The sequence below is a fragment of the Calypte anna genome, chromosome 12, assembly GCF_003957555.1.
Source record: "Calypte anna isolate BGI_N300 chromosome 12, bCalAnn1_v1.p, whole genome shotgun sequence".
Classification (NCBI taxonomy): domain Eukaryota; kingdom Metazoa; phylum Chordata; class Aves; order Apodiformes; family Trochilidae; genus Calypte; species Calypte anna.
The window spans coordinates 15,920,569-15,937,350 of NC_044258.1; the positions used below are offsets into that span (position 1 = coordinate 15,920,569).

At 39.6% G+C, this 16,782-nt stretch overlaps 1 protein-coding gene across 1 annotated transcript in view; it reads right to left on the reverse strand.

Moving 5' to 3' along the window:
• SUCLG2 (succinate-CoA ligase GDP-forming beta subunit) overlaps positions 1-16,782 on the reverse strand; it is a 117,568-nt gene that overhangs the window by 32,733 nt on the left and 68,053 nt on the right. Inside the window, exon 9 of the mRNA XM_030458633.1 lies at positions 15,297-15,439. Coding sequence (XP_030314493.1) covers positions 15,297-15,439 — 143 coding nt within the window. The remainder of the gene's footprint in view (positions 1-15,296; positions 15,440-16,782) is intronic.

Below are 16,782 nucleotides of genomic sequence, written 5' to 3' on the forward strand. Positions count from 1 at the left end.
CAAATGTCACAGCCCCTGTCCTGCACCTCTCAGAGCAACCTCCAAACCAACACAAACATACATCCAGGTTTCCTTATGTGATAAAGATTAAGAAAGAAGCCTGTGATGCCATTTACTGTAGTGAAAGGTACTAAACTACACTTTCAGAATTGCTGTAAAACCTTTCCAGAACTGGAAAAGACTGTTACAGCTTCAAGTGCTATTGCCTCAAACCCTTCAAGATCCTCTGTTATCTCAAATGTTAGATAATGCCTCAGTGCATCACTAAGTTAAAACTTCTAGTTCAGGGCTGAAAACCTCTTGAATACAGGAGCAAGATGAAAGCAGGTAAGCTCAATAAACTGTGCAGTCACTGTTTAGGGTCTTGAGGAGCATCACTTCCACAGCACGTTGGAAGTAATTTTCTCTGGTGACATGCTATGTTTTGTCTTACTGAACATTTAACCTCTAGATTTGGACAGCCCACATTTGGCACGGGCACATTTCTTTAGGGAACACCAGAGTGGTTACTTCAAGTGACAGTTTTCTAATTATTCTGTCAAGCATCAATCTGTGAAGCTCCCAGTTCCTCAGCACCCTGACTGACAGGGCAATCAGTGCTTTACTTAAAGCCTCTAGAGCTGTTCTGTCCTGACAAATGTTTTTGGGTTTTTTTTTTCCTTAAGAAAAAATCCCAACCAACCCCTCCTCCTCAGTGTGCAATGGGAGTGGAATGTCTGACTTCCAAAACAAGTCCTCAGTTTCTGCAAATACAGTTCCCCAGAGTAACCAAAAACATCTTCTTTTGTATTACAGTAATTCATTTCAGGCATCTTCTTTTGGAGTAAATCAGCTAATAAAAGTACACCAAAACCAGAGAAAGAACTGAGATAATACAACCATTTTTACTATGAAGTTTTTTGTTTTGGTTTGGATTTTTCTCTTAAGAGAGGGGGGAAAAAAAAACCCCAACACCTTCACAGCACTTTAGTTGGATCCCAAGTTGCCCATATTTCAGAGGAATATCATCTTCCTCTGTTGAGAGTGACATTGTGACTTCTCTGGGGTCGTTACAGCACCACTGGTACTAAGAAGAGGAAAAAGTGAGGGCCTTTGTGAGCCCTCTAACAAGTTCAAGGAATAATACAAACTATTGAGTAGTCAGGACCATGATTTCTTAACTAACATGGAACTGCTTCATGCTTTTTATCTACAGTGCAATGAAAATCAAGACCCAAACTAAGATTTTGACCAAGAAATTAGCACTACAATTAGCCAAGGTTTGATTTATATAACAAGATGCTGCACTTGAGAACTTAATGGTGGAGTTGCTCCTCTTGGCTGGCTGGGACAACCTCATATTGGTACTGTTGGACTCATCACAGAGAGAAGACCTTTCACTGGACAGAGGAGCAGCACCTAGACCAGTAGTAGTTTCTGTTGAGGTCAAATTTATGTCAAAATTGCTCCTTTGGTTTTAAAGGGCAAGTATGAAAGATGCAGGTTTGGTGACCACTGTGAGTGCTCTGTGGGAAAACACAGATTGCCCTCAAAGAAATGAAGCATCAAGTCAGGTGTCAGCCACAGGCTGGAAGAGTTCAGCATATCTGAACTGCTGAAAATCTTTTTCTAGATTTAATGCTTATTTCTCTTTTTCTGAGGACAGCAAATATGTAAACATCTTCACACACACAAAATTAATGTGTTTTTTTTTCTTGAATCTAAGTCAAAACTTCCAGTTTACTCCTAGACTACCTGTTATTTATGAAAGGAAAAAAGGATGTCAGAGCTCAGCTCTAGTCACAGGCCAGCAATGGCTGCACAATTTTGTGCTGTTTTGGTTTTTTATTTGGTTTTTTTTTTTGCTTGGCAGCTTAACACAAAGAATCTTATATGTAAATCCTCACCCCTATCAACAATACCAAATGATTAATTTTCCTTAATCAATCAGATGCCTTTTGGAGAAGATTATGCCAAGCACCATATAACCAGAAAGCAGTTTCACTGAACTTACGTGTGGGTGCAAATGGAAGGCAGGAGGCTGTAACCATGGGAGTACCAGAGCCAACTCTGATATTACAAGTGGAGGAAGGAAATTATTCAATAAAAAGCCTAAAACTGCAGTGGGTCAGTAAGGGGAAATCTGTTCCACTGCTTGAGAGGGAAGCCTGAACACATCTGCTTTTCTTACTGATGTACAACAGACTTCCAGGATTATTGGACCAAGTGGATGTTGCTGGGATGTGGGCACCAACTTTGTTTAAATTGCTTTTATTTTATCTTTTCAGTTCAATTTCCCTGAATTTTCAGTTCAAACTTCCCTAGTTTGTATGACAAAGTGAGAATAAAAATGAATTTGAGATTCTCCCTAAGTAATACACACAAAAAACCTCAAAACATCTGTACAGGGTCCCACTGAAGTTTTGATTAAAGGCAAATCTTTCACAATTCAGAGAGCACATAATCAATGGTTGAAGAGGAAAACCTACAGGGAGCTGCAGGAACTAAACAATTCTGATAAGGTTTCTGTGACTTTCCAGCAAATAGTAATTTGCTCTTTTATATTTCTTCAATGAGAAGTCAAGCATTACAGTCCTAAACCTTTAAATCAAATGATTTGCAGGGTATCAGGCATTCAACTTTCAACCTACTATAAAATATTGACTCTGCACATGCATTCTTTTTTTATTATTTTTTTTTCCAGTTCCAGGGTTATAGCAGTATTCTGGGAGGTTGACTTGATCAAGATTTAGTTAAGAAAAAAAAAGACCCTCAGCATTTTCAGGTTTTAATCTTGTCTACAGGATATAATCATGTATGGGATCTATTTTCTTAGTGAGAAGATTTCATCCCTTTCCCCTTTTATCATTGTTCATTCCCAATGTACCATGCACAGGAACATCCATTGCCTACACAAAGTTTTCTGCTTTAATCACAAAGTTCTAATAATGTGCTTTACTCCAAGGATATTTAAAATCAAGGTGGATGAAGATAACATGGTGAAAATCACAAAACTACAGAGACAGTCCCCAAGTTTTGCCCAGCTTTTGTGCTTATTTCTCTGGGCCATGTCCTTTCCTTTACACCCTCCAAATGTTTTACACAGCCCTTGCACCACTGTCCCCTGCTCACAGCTGGGAACATGAACACTGGACCCATGTAAATCAGTTGGTCATGGTTAGATGCCCAAGGAGTGTGTCTGGAATATTTTCTCCTCTTCTTCCACCCTCCCCACATTACACACATAAAAGAATTGGGCACCAGGAGATGGAATAACTCATGTTTTCTGCAGATTGCTATCTAGAGTATGAGCATTCAAGAGATAAGCTCTCCATTTTTCACACCTCTCCAAAGAAAACACCTGATTTTAGAGACTGTCTAGTATGGCAAAATATTGAAGACATTCTACAGACAACATATTATGAGAAACAGGATTAATTTTCACCTTAAAAGGATTTGTTTTTTTCTATTAGATGATGAACCTAAACCTCTAGAAACACTGGTAAGAACTACTCATTTGCAACAGATGGGGATGTGATTTGTCAAGTACTTAAGCACATGAGAAACTTTAAAAGTGAATAGGTAAATTTATTTCAGTTTTACCCATCTACTCAGAATAAGAGATAATAAAATATTAAAACTTGAAACAGGTTTGAATAACTTGTTGAACTGGAGAATGAATAGTGAAGTTGTGAAATAATTCAGTCCTACCTGAAATAAAACAGAGATTTGAGGAAAGGAAGAGCATTTCCCTCTTTCATTAACCCATATTTCAAATAATTTTTGTCTTCCAAAGCTTTTTTTCTGTGCTCAGCTATATAATTGAATGGATGAACACAGAATCATAGAATCCTAGGGGTTGGAAGGGACCTCGAAAGATCATCTAGTCCAACCCCCCCTGCCAGAGCAGGGCCACCTAGAGTACCTCGCATAGGAACGTGTCCAGGCGGGTTTTGAATGTCTCCAGTGAAGGAGACTCCACGACCCCCCTGGGCAGCCTGTTCCAGGGCTCTGTCACCCTTACAGGAAAAAAATTTTTTCGAATATTCAACTTGAACCTCCTGTGCTCCAATTTACACCCATTACCCCTTGTCCTATCACTGGTCACCACTGAGAAGAGCCTAACTCCATCTCCCTGACACTCACCCCTTACATATTTGAAAACATTGATGAGGTCACCCCTCAGTCTCCTTTTCTCCAAACTAAAGAGACCCAGCTCCCTCAGCCTTTCCTCATAAGGGAGATGTTCCACTCCCTTAATCATCTTAGTAGCTCTGCGCTGGACTCTTTCAAGCACTTCCCTGTCCTTCTTGAACTGAGGGGCCCAGAACTGGACACAATACTCCAGGTGCGGCCTCACCAATGCAGAATAGAGGGGGAGGAGAACCTCTCTTGACCTACTAACCACACCCTTTCTAATGCACCCCAGGATGCCATTGGCCCTCTTGGCCACAAGGGCACATTGCTGGCTCATGGTCATCCTCTTGTCTACCAGGACCCCCAGGTCTCTTTCACCTACACTGCTCTCCAGCAGGTCAGCCCCCAAACTATACTGGGACATCGTGTTGTTCTTCCCCAAATGCAAAACTCTACACTTCCCCTTGTTGAATTTCATCATGTTTCTCTCTGCCCAACTCTCCAGCCTGTCTAAGTCTCTCTTCATATATAAATGAAAGACATTCTTCTGACTGGGAAAATGAAGTGTATCCTGCTCCAAAAGAAAAAAAAAATTGATATACTGTAGAAAAATACATTCCCCACCTCTGTGTAGGAAGAAAAAAACGGGAGGCCTACACAGTGGAATAAAAAAATTATAACTTAAGAATCCTATTTCCATAGAAATGGTTGGATGGTCAAACAGATTTTTTTTTTTTTCTTAGAAGGATGTCAATGAATTTAAAATCTCCATATTTGCCACACTTGTACATTATTCTTGATTGTATCCCCAGGACACTCATTTCAGCTGGCATATGGAATTAATAACAATAGGTTAGAACAAGATCACCCATCATAATCTATTTCCTTTATTAGGATGCAAACCAGAGCACAAGTGTCACAGCAGAGGGGAGGGCAACGTATGTATTTATTCATGCAATTCATCTCTCTTCCCCAGTGACTTTGTCACTGAACCTGACACTGGAGTATTACATCCCTTTTTTTCAGCTTAGAAACAAACTCCTCTTTTTTAAAAACTGCTTTTTTGGTTTGCTTTTTAAGTACACGTCTCTTTCTTCTAAAAATCTTAGCAAGATCAAGTCCTTTACTCTTTTGTTTTTAAAAACTAATATTGTGATGGGAAAATGCTCAATGACTTTGTCCTTTGCACAAGTTTTTCCCAAAACTGGCTCTTATTTTTTAACTGACCTCTATCTACCTGTGCTCCATCCACCAAGAGTGCTATTGAAATTATAAGTAAAAACTTGATATTCATTTCAGTGTCAGAAGAAGAGCCTTCCTTACCCAGTGCAAATGGCTGAAAGCACCTACTTGAAATATACAGTTCATCATCCAGGCTTGCTTCTATCAGGAACAGATGGAGGTAAGATGATTAAATTTCTTCATTTTGATGGAAAGAACAAACATAACACCTCAAACCACTTAAAAATAATGAATATTAAAAGTGATTTTTTTTCTCTACAGAAGAGTTGAAGTAAGGACACCTAAACTTTTCTTTCTTCTTCTTTTTTTTTTTTTTTTAAATACTGTTTTTTACCTATAACACTGAATTATTTGTCTTTAATTCTTCTGTAAATACAGGAGATGATCTATTAATATTAACCAAATGTACCTTCAAACAAGCAGGCAGATGCTACAAGCCCTGACCACACAGCAGCTGTCACATAGAATGATTTTGGTTGGAAGGGACCTTAAAAATCATCCAATTTCAATCCCTCTGCATAGCCAGCAACACCTCCCACTATTCCAGGTTTCTCCAAGCCCCATCCAGCCTTGAACACTGCCAGGGATGGGGCAGCCACAGCTTCGCTGGGCAACCTGTGCCAGGGTCTCCAACCCTCACACAAAAGAATTTCTTCCTAATATTTCACCTAGAGCTTCCCTTCTCCAGTTTAAAACAATTACCCCTTTTTCTATCACTGCACATCCTTGTAGGAATCATAGAATCATAGAATTGGCTGGGTTGGAAGGGACCTCAGAGATCATCAAGTCCAACCCTTGATCCACTACTGCTGCAGTTCCCAGCCCATGGCACTGAGTGCCACATCCAGGCTCTTTTGAAATATCTCCAGACACAGAGAATCCACTACTTCCCTGGGCAGCCCATTCCAATGTCTGATCACCCTCTCCATAAAGAAATTCTTTCTAATATCCAACCTAAACCTCCCCTGGCACAACTTGAGACCCTGCCCTCTTGTCTTGCTGAGAGTTGCCTGGGAAAAGAGCCCAATCCCCCCTGGCTCCAACCTCCTTTCAGGGAGTTGTAGAGAGTGATGAGGTCTCCCCCGAGCCTCCTCTTCTCCAGGCTGAACACCCCCAGCTCCCTCAGCCTCTCCTCATAGGGTCTGTGCTCGAGTCCCTTCACCAGCCTGGTTGCCTCCTTTGGACCTGCTCCAGCACCTCAGTCTCCTTCCTGAACTGAGTGGCCCAGAACTGGACACAGGACTCAAGCTGTGGCCTCACCAGGGCTGAGCACAGGGGCAGAATCCCTTCCCTGGACCTGCTGGCCACGCTGTTCCTGATCCAGGCCAGGATGCCATTGGCCTTCTTGGCTACCTGGGCACACTGCTGGCTCATGTTCAGCTTCCTGGCAATCCAAAGCCCTACCCTAGGGTGAGGCAGATTTTCTTCTGAGGAAGATAAAATGGGACACTGCCACAGAGAGGGCAATTTCAACATTTCAACCATTTCAAATTCCATCCAAACTGAGCAGCTCATTTTTTCTTAGGATTCTTTCACAATTTTTTCAGTATTTCTCTCCTAAGGAAATATTCGTGATTTTTCCTTAGTCCACCACAAAGGAGTTGGCTACAAAACCCCAGCAAGTTTTCTTCTTGCTTGGTAAGTTTACTTTTGTATCTAGTTTTTCAGATTCATTATAGGCAACTCTAAAATGCCAAAAGGCATTCAACTTGTCAGTGCCTATAAATAATGGCAGATTCATATTGAAGTATATTTACATATCAATTGCTCAGGACTCAGTATGCTCTTGAAAAACACATTGCTTTTGATTATAAATCAAGACAATTCAATTATGCATTTTAAACACATAATTGGACTCACATTTTCATAAATATTAGCAATATGCTAGCAGTGTCTAAAAATGGCTGAATGAAATGAAGGACTGCCTTTTCAGGGCTTTAAGTGCTCTGAAAGATGACTGCTCATTTCACATTAATTCCTGCAAAACTATAAAGACACATTAAAAGAAATCCTTGTTAAAGTTCTATTAGTCTGTATTTTCCAACCAGAGCAATGCTAATAAAATGGGGAAAAATCCTAAATCACTCCTAGAAACTCAACTCCCACAGTGTCTATGAAAGAGTTATGAGCTGCTCCTATAACCTTGGTTAAAGGCAAAGTATTTGCACCAATTTCTGAGGCAGAAAACACAATCTGCCTTTGTCAACTCTTCCCAGCTTTACAAGATGTTTCTGCACATGGTCTTTCCTACCTCTACAAATTGTCATCCTATGTCTGTAATCTTAAAATTCAACAGGCTTTGAAAGCCAAAGCATCACTGTCCATGCAAGACAACCACAGCTTTAGGTTTAGGGCTGTTCTCTGAAAGAGGAAAAGAAACCTCCAGTCCATCCATTGGCTCCAAGGAAGGATCAACTCTTCCTGAAACACCTTGGATAAATTTTTGTTTAGCTAGTTCTTAAAAACTTGTGATGCTGAATAGCTTGTAAGTTCCCAAAATAAACTGCTGCAGGATTCAACTACTTTTCCTGCTGGAAGAATTTCATAACAACTCACTTAAAATTATTTTCTGCATTTAAACCTTAATCTTTTGCCTTACCAAGGCAGATGCTGATCTGCAACACAGCACAAACCACTCAGGTTAACTCAAGGTCTCTTCCTTCACCTTTGGTTTTTTGTCTGGTTCCTCTTTCAACCCTTGAGTCTTTTATTTTTTTAAGTAAGAGGACAGGATGGTCTCTCCCTGAGTGTTTACACACTCTCCAAACAAAAAGGGCTCTCTAGCTGTTCAGATGATGCAGTAAGATCTGGCTTTATAAACCTCTGTGGTATAGTATAGTGGCTGACTAGACAGAATCTTACTCAGCTGTCAAAACTGCAACACAAAGCCAGCAGGTTGATTGCTTAGAACTTGCTTTTTCAAAATGTAATATTTCACTTATTTTGTTTAACAAACAACAAAACCAACCAACCCTGAATACAGGACTGACAGTAGGATAGCCCTATGTAATAAGCAGTAAAAACAACTCTTATAATTTTCATAGCACTTAATTCCTTTAAGGAACTATAAAAAAAAAAAACAAACCAAAAACACAAAAACATAGCAGCTGAAGCCTCAACTTTCAAAAGCATCCACTAAACTCAGCACCCCCATTTTCAGAGACCCAGATGGAGCTACAAGGGGCTATGCAGAGGTGTGAACACTGGATTTGCAGTTAGCACTAATAGAACTCTATACTATAAGACAGATACCTTTCACTACAATAACTTCTCAGCTATAGCTTTTGGAGTACTCAAAAGAGCAGATGATGCTACATCCTCTTGTGTGAATCACAAAAACACACAAGGCATAAAGCCTTTCATGCTGTGCAAAGAAGAGCTGGGTAATGAAGTGTATAAAGGGTGTATGATACTTGAATGAGAAAGCAAGAAGATTTGTAATAACTCTGTAAGAAAAGGGTTCCTCTGCATTATCTGAGAAGACATGCAATCTGACAACTCAAACAAACCCAGTGCTAACACACTATTATAGGTCCATAACTGAATGCCATTTACATTTTTTTTTTTTCAACATTTTACACACACTGACATAGGCTGCATGTGAGACAGAGAAGTTTACCTGATCCTCCTGATTTATGGCTTAGCATTATTGTAACCCTGAGAAATCCACTACTGACAATTAGTAAATTAAATGTGAAAAACAGATAAGTATTCACCACCAGCCTATGCTCTAACTGGGGTGAGGCTCAACACCACAGCAAGCAGGGTGATTCTCATTTTTCTGTTTTTAAAATCCCTATGCACAATATTTTGAATTTTAAAGCTTAATAGTCCCCTTCTCCCTCTCCAAAACACCCTCCCCTCTCACTCTATGCAAAACTTGTAAAACACACAGGAAAAATAACCACTCTCATGAGTGAGCAAATGCAGCCCTAGAAGAAAACCCAATGAGTTGGTTCTTTGTTCCTGGATGCTGCCTTCGATCATGCTGCAACTCTTCCTCTTGGCCAAGACAGACTTGATAGCCATTATTGACTGGCATGGCTAATTCTGAAGCAGGCTGTCTGCAGACCATGCCCCAAACCTCTGCAAACTGCCTGCCCTCACAACTTGGCTGCTGACACTATTTTTATTTGATGTGATCACGATGCCTCGGTGCCCAACCCTGGATTAGAAACACCACAGGACAACATCTCCCTCCTCTTCTTCCACTCTCTTTACACCCAGACTCTGAAATGATGCCTCAAAGGCAGGGAACAATTACTTGGGAGTACAACAGGTACCCTGGCAACTCCTAAAACTGCCAAACCCTCTTTTTGGCTCACGTTTGTAACCCAACAACCAAACACCAGGCACAGACTCACTGAATCAGACTTTTTAACAGCTCCCCAGACAAACCCCTCAGCTATGAAGAAGCCAAACCAAGTTAGAAACCATATTTTCCAAAGAGCCTTTGCACCCAAACTGGGAGCAGGTCCTTGCTTAAAGATGCAGAGTGAGAGCAAACAACCCAGTAAGAGGCTGCAGTGGTTGCTGAACTCCAAACTGCCTGAGTCTTTGCAGACTTTCTAATTGTCTTAACTCAACTAGCTCACCCAATTCAGAATTAATTCACCCCAAATAAAGGCCAAATAAATTACACAGGGCAAAATTATTTTTATTTCTGAAATCTGAGAAAAATAATATCCCAACTATTCCTGTTAATGTAACGTTACCCCTTCTGCTGCCACGTGAACAGACAGCATTGTTAAGAAAACTCATACTAAAAGTCCCCCAAGCCAAAAGAATAAACTGACAATAAAAATGTCTTATATAATAAGGATGGATAAACTGTATTACTTTCACACCAAGTGCAGCTGGAAAATAAGTGAGTTGCAAAATTATGATTTAATGATACCCTCTTTCAGATTTCTTTTCCCTCTCTCAGATGCCTGGAAAATAAAAGCCCCAAAGCCTCTGCTTCACAAGCAACCTACTGGCAAGACAAATCAGTGCCATTGCTTTTCCCATCAGTGAGGTGGACAGAAAGATGCATCTGACATAAGCAACAGGCAAAGCAAAGTGACAGGAATAAGAATATCTATTCCATATTAATCAAATAATAGTTTGAATTTAGTATAAAGAATACCTGAGGGAAAAAAACACAACCATAAAAACAAATTCAGTTTTGCATGTGTTTGATATTAATTATTCCATGGATATGACTTAGCAGATGTCAATATTAAATTTTTTTTTCTAGAGAAATGTTTGTCAATCTGTCAATAATATTTTCCTTGTATGACAATCAACACTTGTTAACATCAATTGGCTTGATAAGTCTTCAGTCATATCATCAATGACAGGTTTCAAAGATTGTCAAAGGAATTTTAGAGGGAAAAGGAAAACAAAAACAACAAATTCTGGCCTTTAACTACTCATATTTCAGCATTACTTTCTATTAGGACTCAACTGTTAAGTATGGGACTAGAACATAAAAATAATCAGGTGTAATATATATATCAGGTATAATAATACAGTATTATATTCTATCAAGACAGCATAGCAGAAAAAGGGAGGGGATGTGCCATGTTTTAGGTTGTAGGTAAAATGCTTCTGGCCTTTTCTAATTGTAGTCACTAAATACATTTCACCAAGATCCCAGTTATTCTGAGCTCTTATATTCCCCAGTGTCTTCAAAACCACAATTCAGCCAGCCTGACATCTGAAACTTCATCTTGTCTCTCTGCAATGTGTATGAAGAAGCCAAGACAAAAACCTTCAGGAATTTAGGAGAGTCAGATCCAGGGGATGACTCCAGACCAAAGAAGAGGGCTGAGAAGCTTCAGTGCAGATTTATTGAAAAGAATGTGTTTTGGTTTTTTTTTTTCCAAAACCTTGCTGAAGTCTACAGTCATTTGGTAAATATACCAGTTCAGTTATTCAGCCTGAATTAAAACAAGCACCTGTAAAGCTTGGTAGGGATGTGAGAGTACTCAAGGATGAGGACTTCAGTGAGGATGCCTGAAACAGCACTTCATGTATGCATGGAGAACCTCTAAAATACTGAAGGGAACAACCTCTTCTACTTGACTGTGGGACAAAAGCAGCTTGAACACCGAGCACTGAGCCTACTTCTCTGTTCCTCTCACTACCTGAAAAGAGGGGAGACAGTAGAGGATTCATTTTCTGCCAAAGCAGACACATTGCACAAACTTATAGAAAGAAAGGAGGCAGGAAGGAGGACAAGAAAAAAAGAAAAAAAAAATCTGGAATTTAGATAGTGTAAAGAAAGGAATTCAGAACCATTGCAATGACCTCTCTGACCGAGGAAGTATTGGATATGGCAGACAGCAAACAAGACCAGCAGAGTATAAAAGGGTCATTGACTCCAGAGGCAGCATTTCCATCCTAAAGCCAGGGGGCAACCTTTTGTAACAACAACAACACAAAGAATTATAGACACTGACAACAGCCTGATAAAACCAGCAGCAAACCAGCCAAGATCTTAATTTCTCTCAAAAAGAATATCCCCAGCTTCACTAAATCAAGTAATAGCATACCTGTGTTTTTTTGCTTTAATACAAAATAGGCATTTTAAAGAGAGAAGGAAATCTATTTCAAAGTGCAGTTGAACATTTCCCTCTGGAAAATTTCTGCTCTTGCAGTGTCCTTAACACTGCCAGTGCCATATTTCAGCACAACTGAAAGGCTTCTTCATATTAAAGCCCTTCAGACATTTTTTTTTTTTTACTGCTGTTGGTTTAGTCATTCTTCAGAGGCTCAGTGTTGTTTGGAGACATTTACAACAATTAATTGCCTCTCGTGTTCCCAAGAGCAAATTTTTATCTTCTCAAACAAGGAAGGAATCAGGTTAAAGATTACAGGGAAATGACTGACCAGACACAAACTGGGAATGCTGCATGAGGCACAGTGACTCTTGGGACTGAAAGCTTACTATTAGTTAGGGAAATAGAGGATTCATTCTAACTCATCCAATTATCTTACTGTATATTAGTAAACAAAAGCTCATGGTGTATAAGGAGAGGAATTAACAGATATTTACTGTCTTTGTCAGAGCAGAATGAAATAAAGTATGAAATGTTTATTTTTTAATAACCAGTAAAGTTAACATTAATATTCAACTGCAGAGCCATAATTAAAAAAGGGATTTTAGGCTGTATAACTGCCAGGGCTGCTAGAGTTTTCTATTCTGTGTCAGGATATCAATGTATCTTCATTAATCCTAATTTCATCTCATACATATTATTCATTCATTCATTAAGAAGTTTTTTACCTCATGTCGTGTAATCAAAATTGCTGATGTAATCATTATTGCTGATGGTTGCAGTGACACAAAATAAAGGCAAAATCAGTCAAACTGAAAGGGCTGACAAGTAGTTCAGACATTCCCTTTAACCTGGCAAGTCTCTCAGGGATGGGAGCTGGGGTGTCACGTGCAGGGCTGGGCTCAAAAAAACTTTGAGTAATAATTTAAAAATGGGCAACACCATAAAATTGTGATAAAACCTTCAGTGTCTGTTGCCATCAATGCTGGTACTGACAAACATGAACCCAAACCTGCTATGAACACCATTCTCTGGGGCAGATACCTTTCAGACACCCTCATTGCCCTGCACCATCCCAAATCACTGGGATGGGACTCCAAGCTCCCTTTTTATCCTGGAGAGCAATAAAGAGCAGGCAAAGGAGAAGTGCAACAGAGCTGTGTTGTGATTTTTCCTGTGAACAGAGGAAAGATGAGAAAAAGCAAATGCAACAGGAAAACAGGAGGCAACAAAACACAAGCATAAAGGGATGTCTCAGGTCCTTTCCCTGCCAGCTTTCACTCTGCACCTCTGTCCCAATGAGCCCTGGTGTGAGCAGCTACTGCTGAGCAGTAAGATATAAGCAGAATATACAACAGGAGGATACATTTACAAGTCAAATGTTGCTTAAACTTCAAAATGTCTTTAAACTCAGTAAGCTTCATCACCAAAATTAATACCTGCTGTTTGTAGCAGACCCAAGAACCTTTTTCAGCACAGTGAGAATCAGGTACCTTGTGTATGGAAGACTTTACACCTGCTCCTCCAATAGTAAGTTTCAAAACTAAATGACATTTCAGCCAAACCTTGATCATCATCCCAAGCACACACTGCAAAACAACTCAAACACACAAACAAGTCCTGGTGTAATGTCCTGAGAACAGCTCAAACTCACACAAATGAAGACAAGCAGAGCAGTGTTTCCTAGCATAAGGCAATAAAGGAAACTATCAGGTTTTCTAGCATGAACCTCAAGTCTCATTCTGCCTCCTTTTTGCTCCAAGGAGGATATCTTCTTTCTCTACTTCTTCAGGTCTGTGTTAATGACTTGAAGGTGTAAAAGTAAGAGAGAACCAGTCCTCTCCCTGTGGGTCTTGGGAAGAACACAAATCTACACCTCTATACATAAAAGGTCAGTACAACCCGGGTTTGCAGAAGAACAACAACAAAAAAAAATCCATGAAGAATGTTTTAAATATTGCAAATGATTCCCTCTAGTACAGTTGAACTGTCAAGATGTACCTTAAAAACACAGAAGGAGGGTTACAACAACTGCAAAGAGCTTACAATATGAAGCCATCCTCTGTTTATTCTGCACTGTAAATTTTCTTCCTGATTTTGCCTTGAAATTTTGCTGCAAACAATATCCTCTTCTATTTGAAAAGTCACAACACTGTCACTTACTGCTGCATAGGGTATGCAATTACAGCAATGCCATTTTCACAGGAAGGTGATATTTATAAGTTATTATCCCAGCCACAATGAACATGAGGCAAATAGATGGGAGAATAGAAAAATGAGACAAAGAAGATAAAAACAGATCCACGAAAAGAAGGAAAATATTGAAATTGGGACTTCAGCAGAGATGCTTAGGTGCTGGAAAAAATAATCAAAGCCCTCTGAGAGGTTTTCATCAATAAAAAAATCTACAGCAACTGAAGTTCTGGCTACACACAAAACCATAACTTTGTGTTGGCAGGGCTGGTCAGCTGGCCCTGCTCCAATGCCTATGGCTGATCAATACTTTCTCAGTTCACAGCCTACATCTGTCTGCAAAGGGGAGCAGTGATCCCAGCATGCTAACATGCATCCATCTCTAGAAATAACTTCTACTCAATGCTCATAGTATAATATCTTCTCCTGTTGTTCAAACAGAAAAGAGCAACTGCACCTCCATCTGCAAAAGAAAGTATTAGAATGTACCAGGCTCTGATTCCAGCCTGTTCATGTTAATTAAACACAGACTTCCATCCTGCAGCAGAAAATCAGGTATTTTTTAAAAAATTGAGCTTAAAAGATTATGAATCAGCCTTTAGTATTAGCAATTTGCTTCATTTCCCTTTTCCTTCTCACTCCACCCAGGCAGTACATTGTTAGAAATAGTATTATAAATATCTAAGCTCCCCCAAAATTGCTGAGCCAGATGTTCAAAGTTCAGCACTGCAATGCCCAGCATCACCACATCTGCATTCCTGCCCAGCCTTGAGAAAGCACCCACTCAACACCCATCAAACCTGGATGTGGATCAGGAACTGAAAAGTCATTTCACCACTTCATAGTGAAATCATCCCCCTGGGGATTGCCCCTTTAGTAATTCATCCTCAGTGTTTGTAGTGAAATGAGGCAACCAGGTGCCACTAATTGCCAGGGAGTGAGCATGAGCTTGTGTTAAGCCCACCTGTGCCTAATTAGGGTGGGCCCCCTGGTTCTGCTCATGCGCAGTGGGGGCCCACCCTAATTAGGCACAGGTGGGCTTGCCACAAGCTCATGCTCACTCCCTGGCAATTAGTGGCACCTGGTTGCCTCGTTACACTACAAGTGTTCACACCACTATCTGTATTTTTCAGTCCTGTAACACAGATGTTTTTATTGCTGCATGGGGAAGCTCCTGGGCCCCAAACTGATTTTTTTTACCTTAGGATCAGCAGTCAGCAGCTTGAATGCTTGATATACTTGTGCTTCTTTCACACCTCCACCAAGATCCAAGAAGTTGGCTGGTTTTCCACCATTTAGAGAGATTATATCACAGGTTGCCATTGCCAGGCCAGCTCCATTGACTGTAATTGCAAACAGCAAGTGCTCATATTTCACATATTTTAAAGTTAAGATTTGTGATAAGGCTTAAAATACATTAGCACAACCACATGGCTCAAAAGGTTACATAAATACTTATTTCTAAATAAGTCAGTACCTATCCAAGGCTGCTCAGTGTACCAAGGAATTTAAACTCTGGTGTATACACACCAACATTTAGATTTCTTTATGACTGTATCAATTTTAGGACTTAGATGTAATCTTGCCTTAAGCATGTGTGAACACTGGAATGGTGAGTGGGGAAATGCAAAAATGTCAGATTTAAAATCAAATCAAATCAAAGACACACAAAACCTTCTGAGAACAGTGATGGCATCACAAGACATAATGGTCAAATTGACTCCTTAAGCTCCTCTCTTATCTTTCTGGCAGCAGTAGATGATGCTTGGTATTACTATAAACCAGACAAAATTTTGGGAACAGAGATCAGATGCTCCTGGAACTGCCTTTTATTTCATGTTTGCTCCAGTCTAAAAGCATTCCCATAAACATCCTGTAAGCTGGGAAAAGTAAATGTGAATTATTTGTCCCCAGCAAGTTGCTCCTGCTGCACAAAATAAGACTTCTGTGTCACCTGCATTTCAACAGCACTAATACTTAAAAATCAACCAAAACAACAACAAAAAAACCCAGCTGCAGCATTGCTGGTTATTAATTAGTGTTTTTTAATTTTTTCTCTTGTTACAATTGAGATGGAAATGTAACTGTCACTAATCAGGCACCTGAAATACTTTCTCAGTGCCTTCTAGATTTGTGGTTAGAATAGTGTCTAAGCAATACAAAAACCATTTTCTAAAACCAGGGATTTCACCAAGCTGAGATAAAATGACTAATTCAATTAAATTCCTAATAAAATGTTGTACTGGCTAACAACATTTTTTTCATTGAAAAATGAAAATTATTCAGAGTATAGCTGACTTTCTTACTTATCTCTTTCAAACACAATAGTCATTTCTGCTCTACAGAAACTTAAAAAACCCAGAGAACTTAAAATAAACTAAGGTTTATTTTCCTTTTAACAATCAAGCAGCTTTTCTAGTAGCTTTCCTTAAAGGGAAATGGAATTCAATATTAATTTGTAAAAGGGAATGTCAGGTTTTTATACATAAGCTTTTGCATGCCTGAGTTTTCACTTTTGAAAATTAATGATCGAAACTTGATGACTTTTTTTTTTTTTTTTTTTAATTACTGGAAAGACCAATTACATCAGCTTAAAAATTCAGAACACAGAAACCCCATGGGCTTCTCCCTAAGTGAGCTTTTTCTCTGGCCACACACAAGCCCTGCCTGGCTGCTGCTGCGGCCT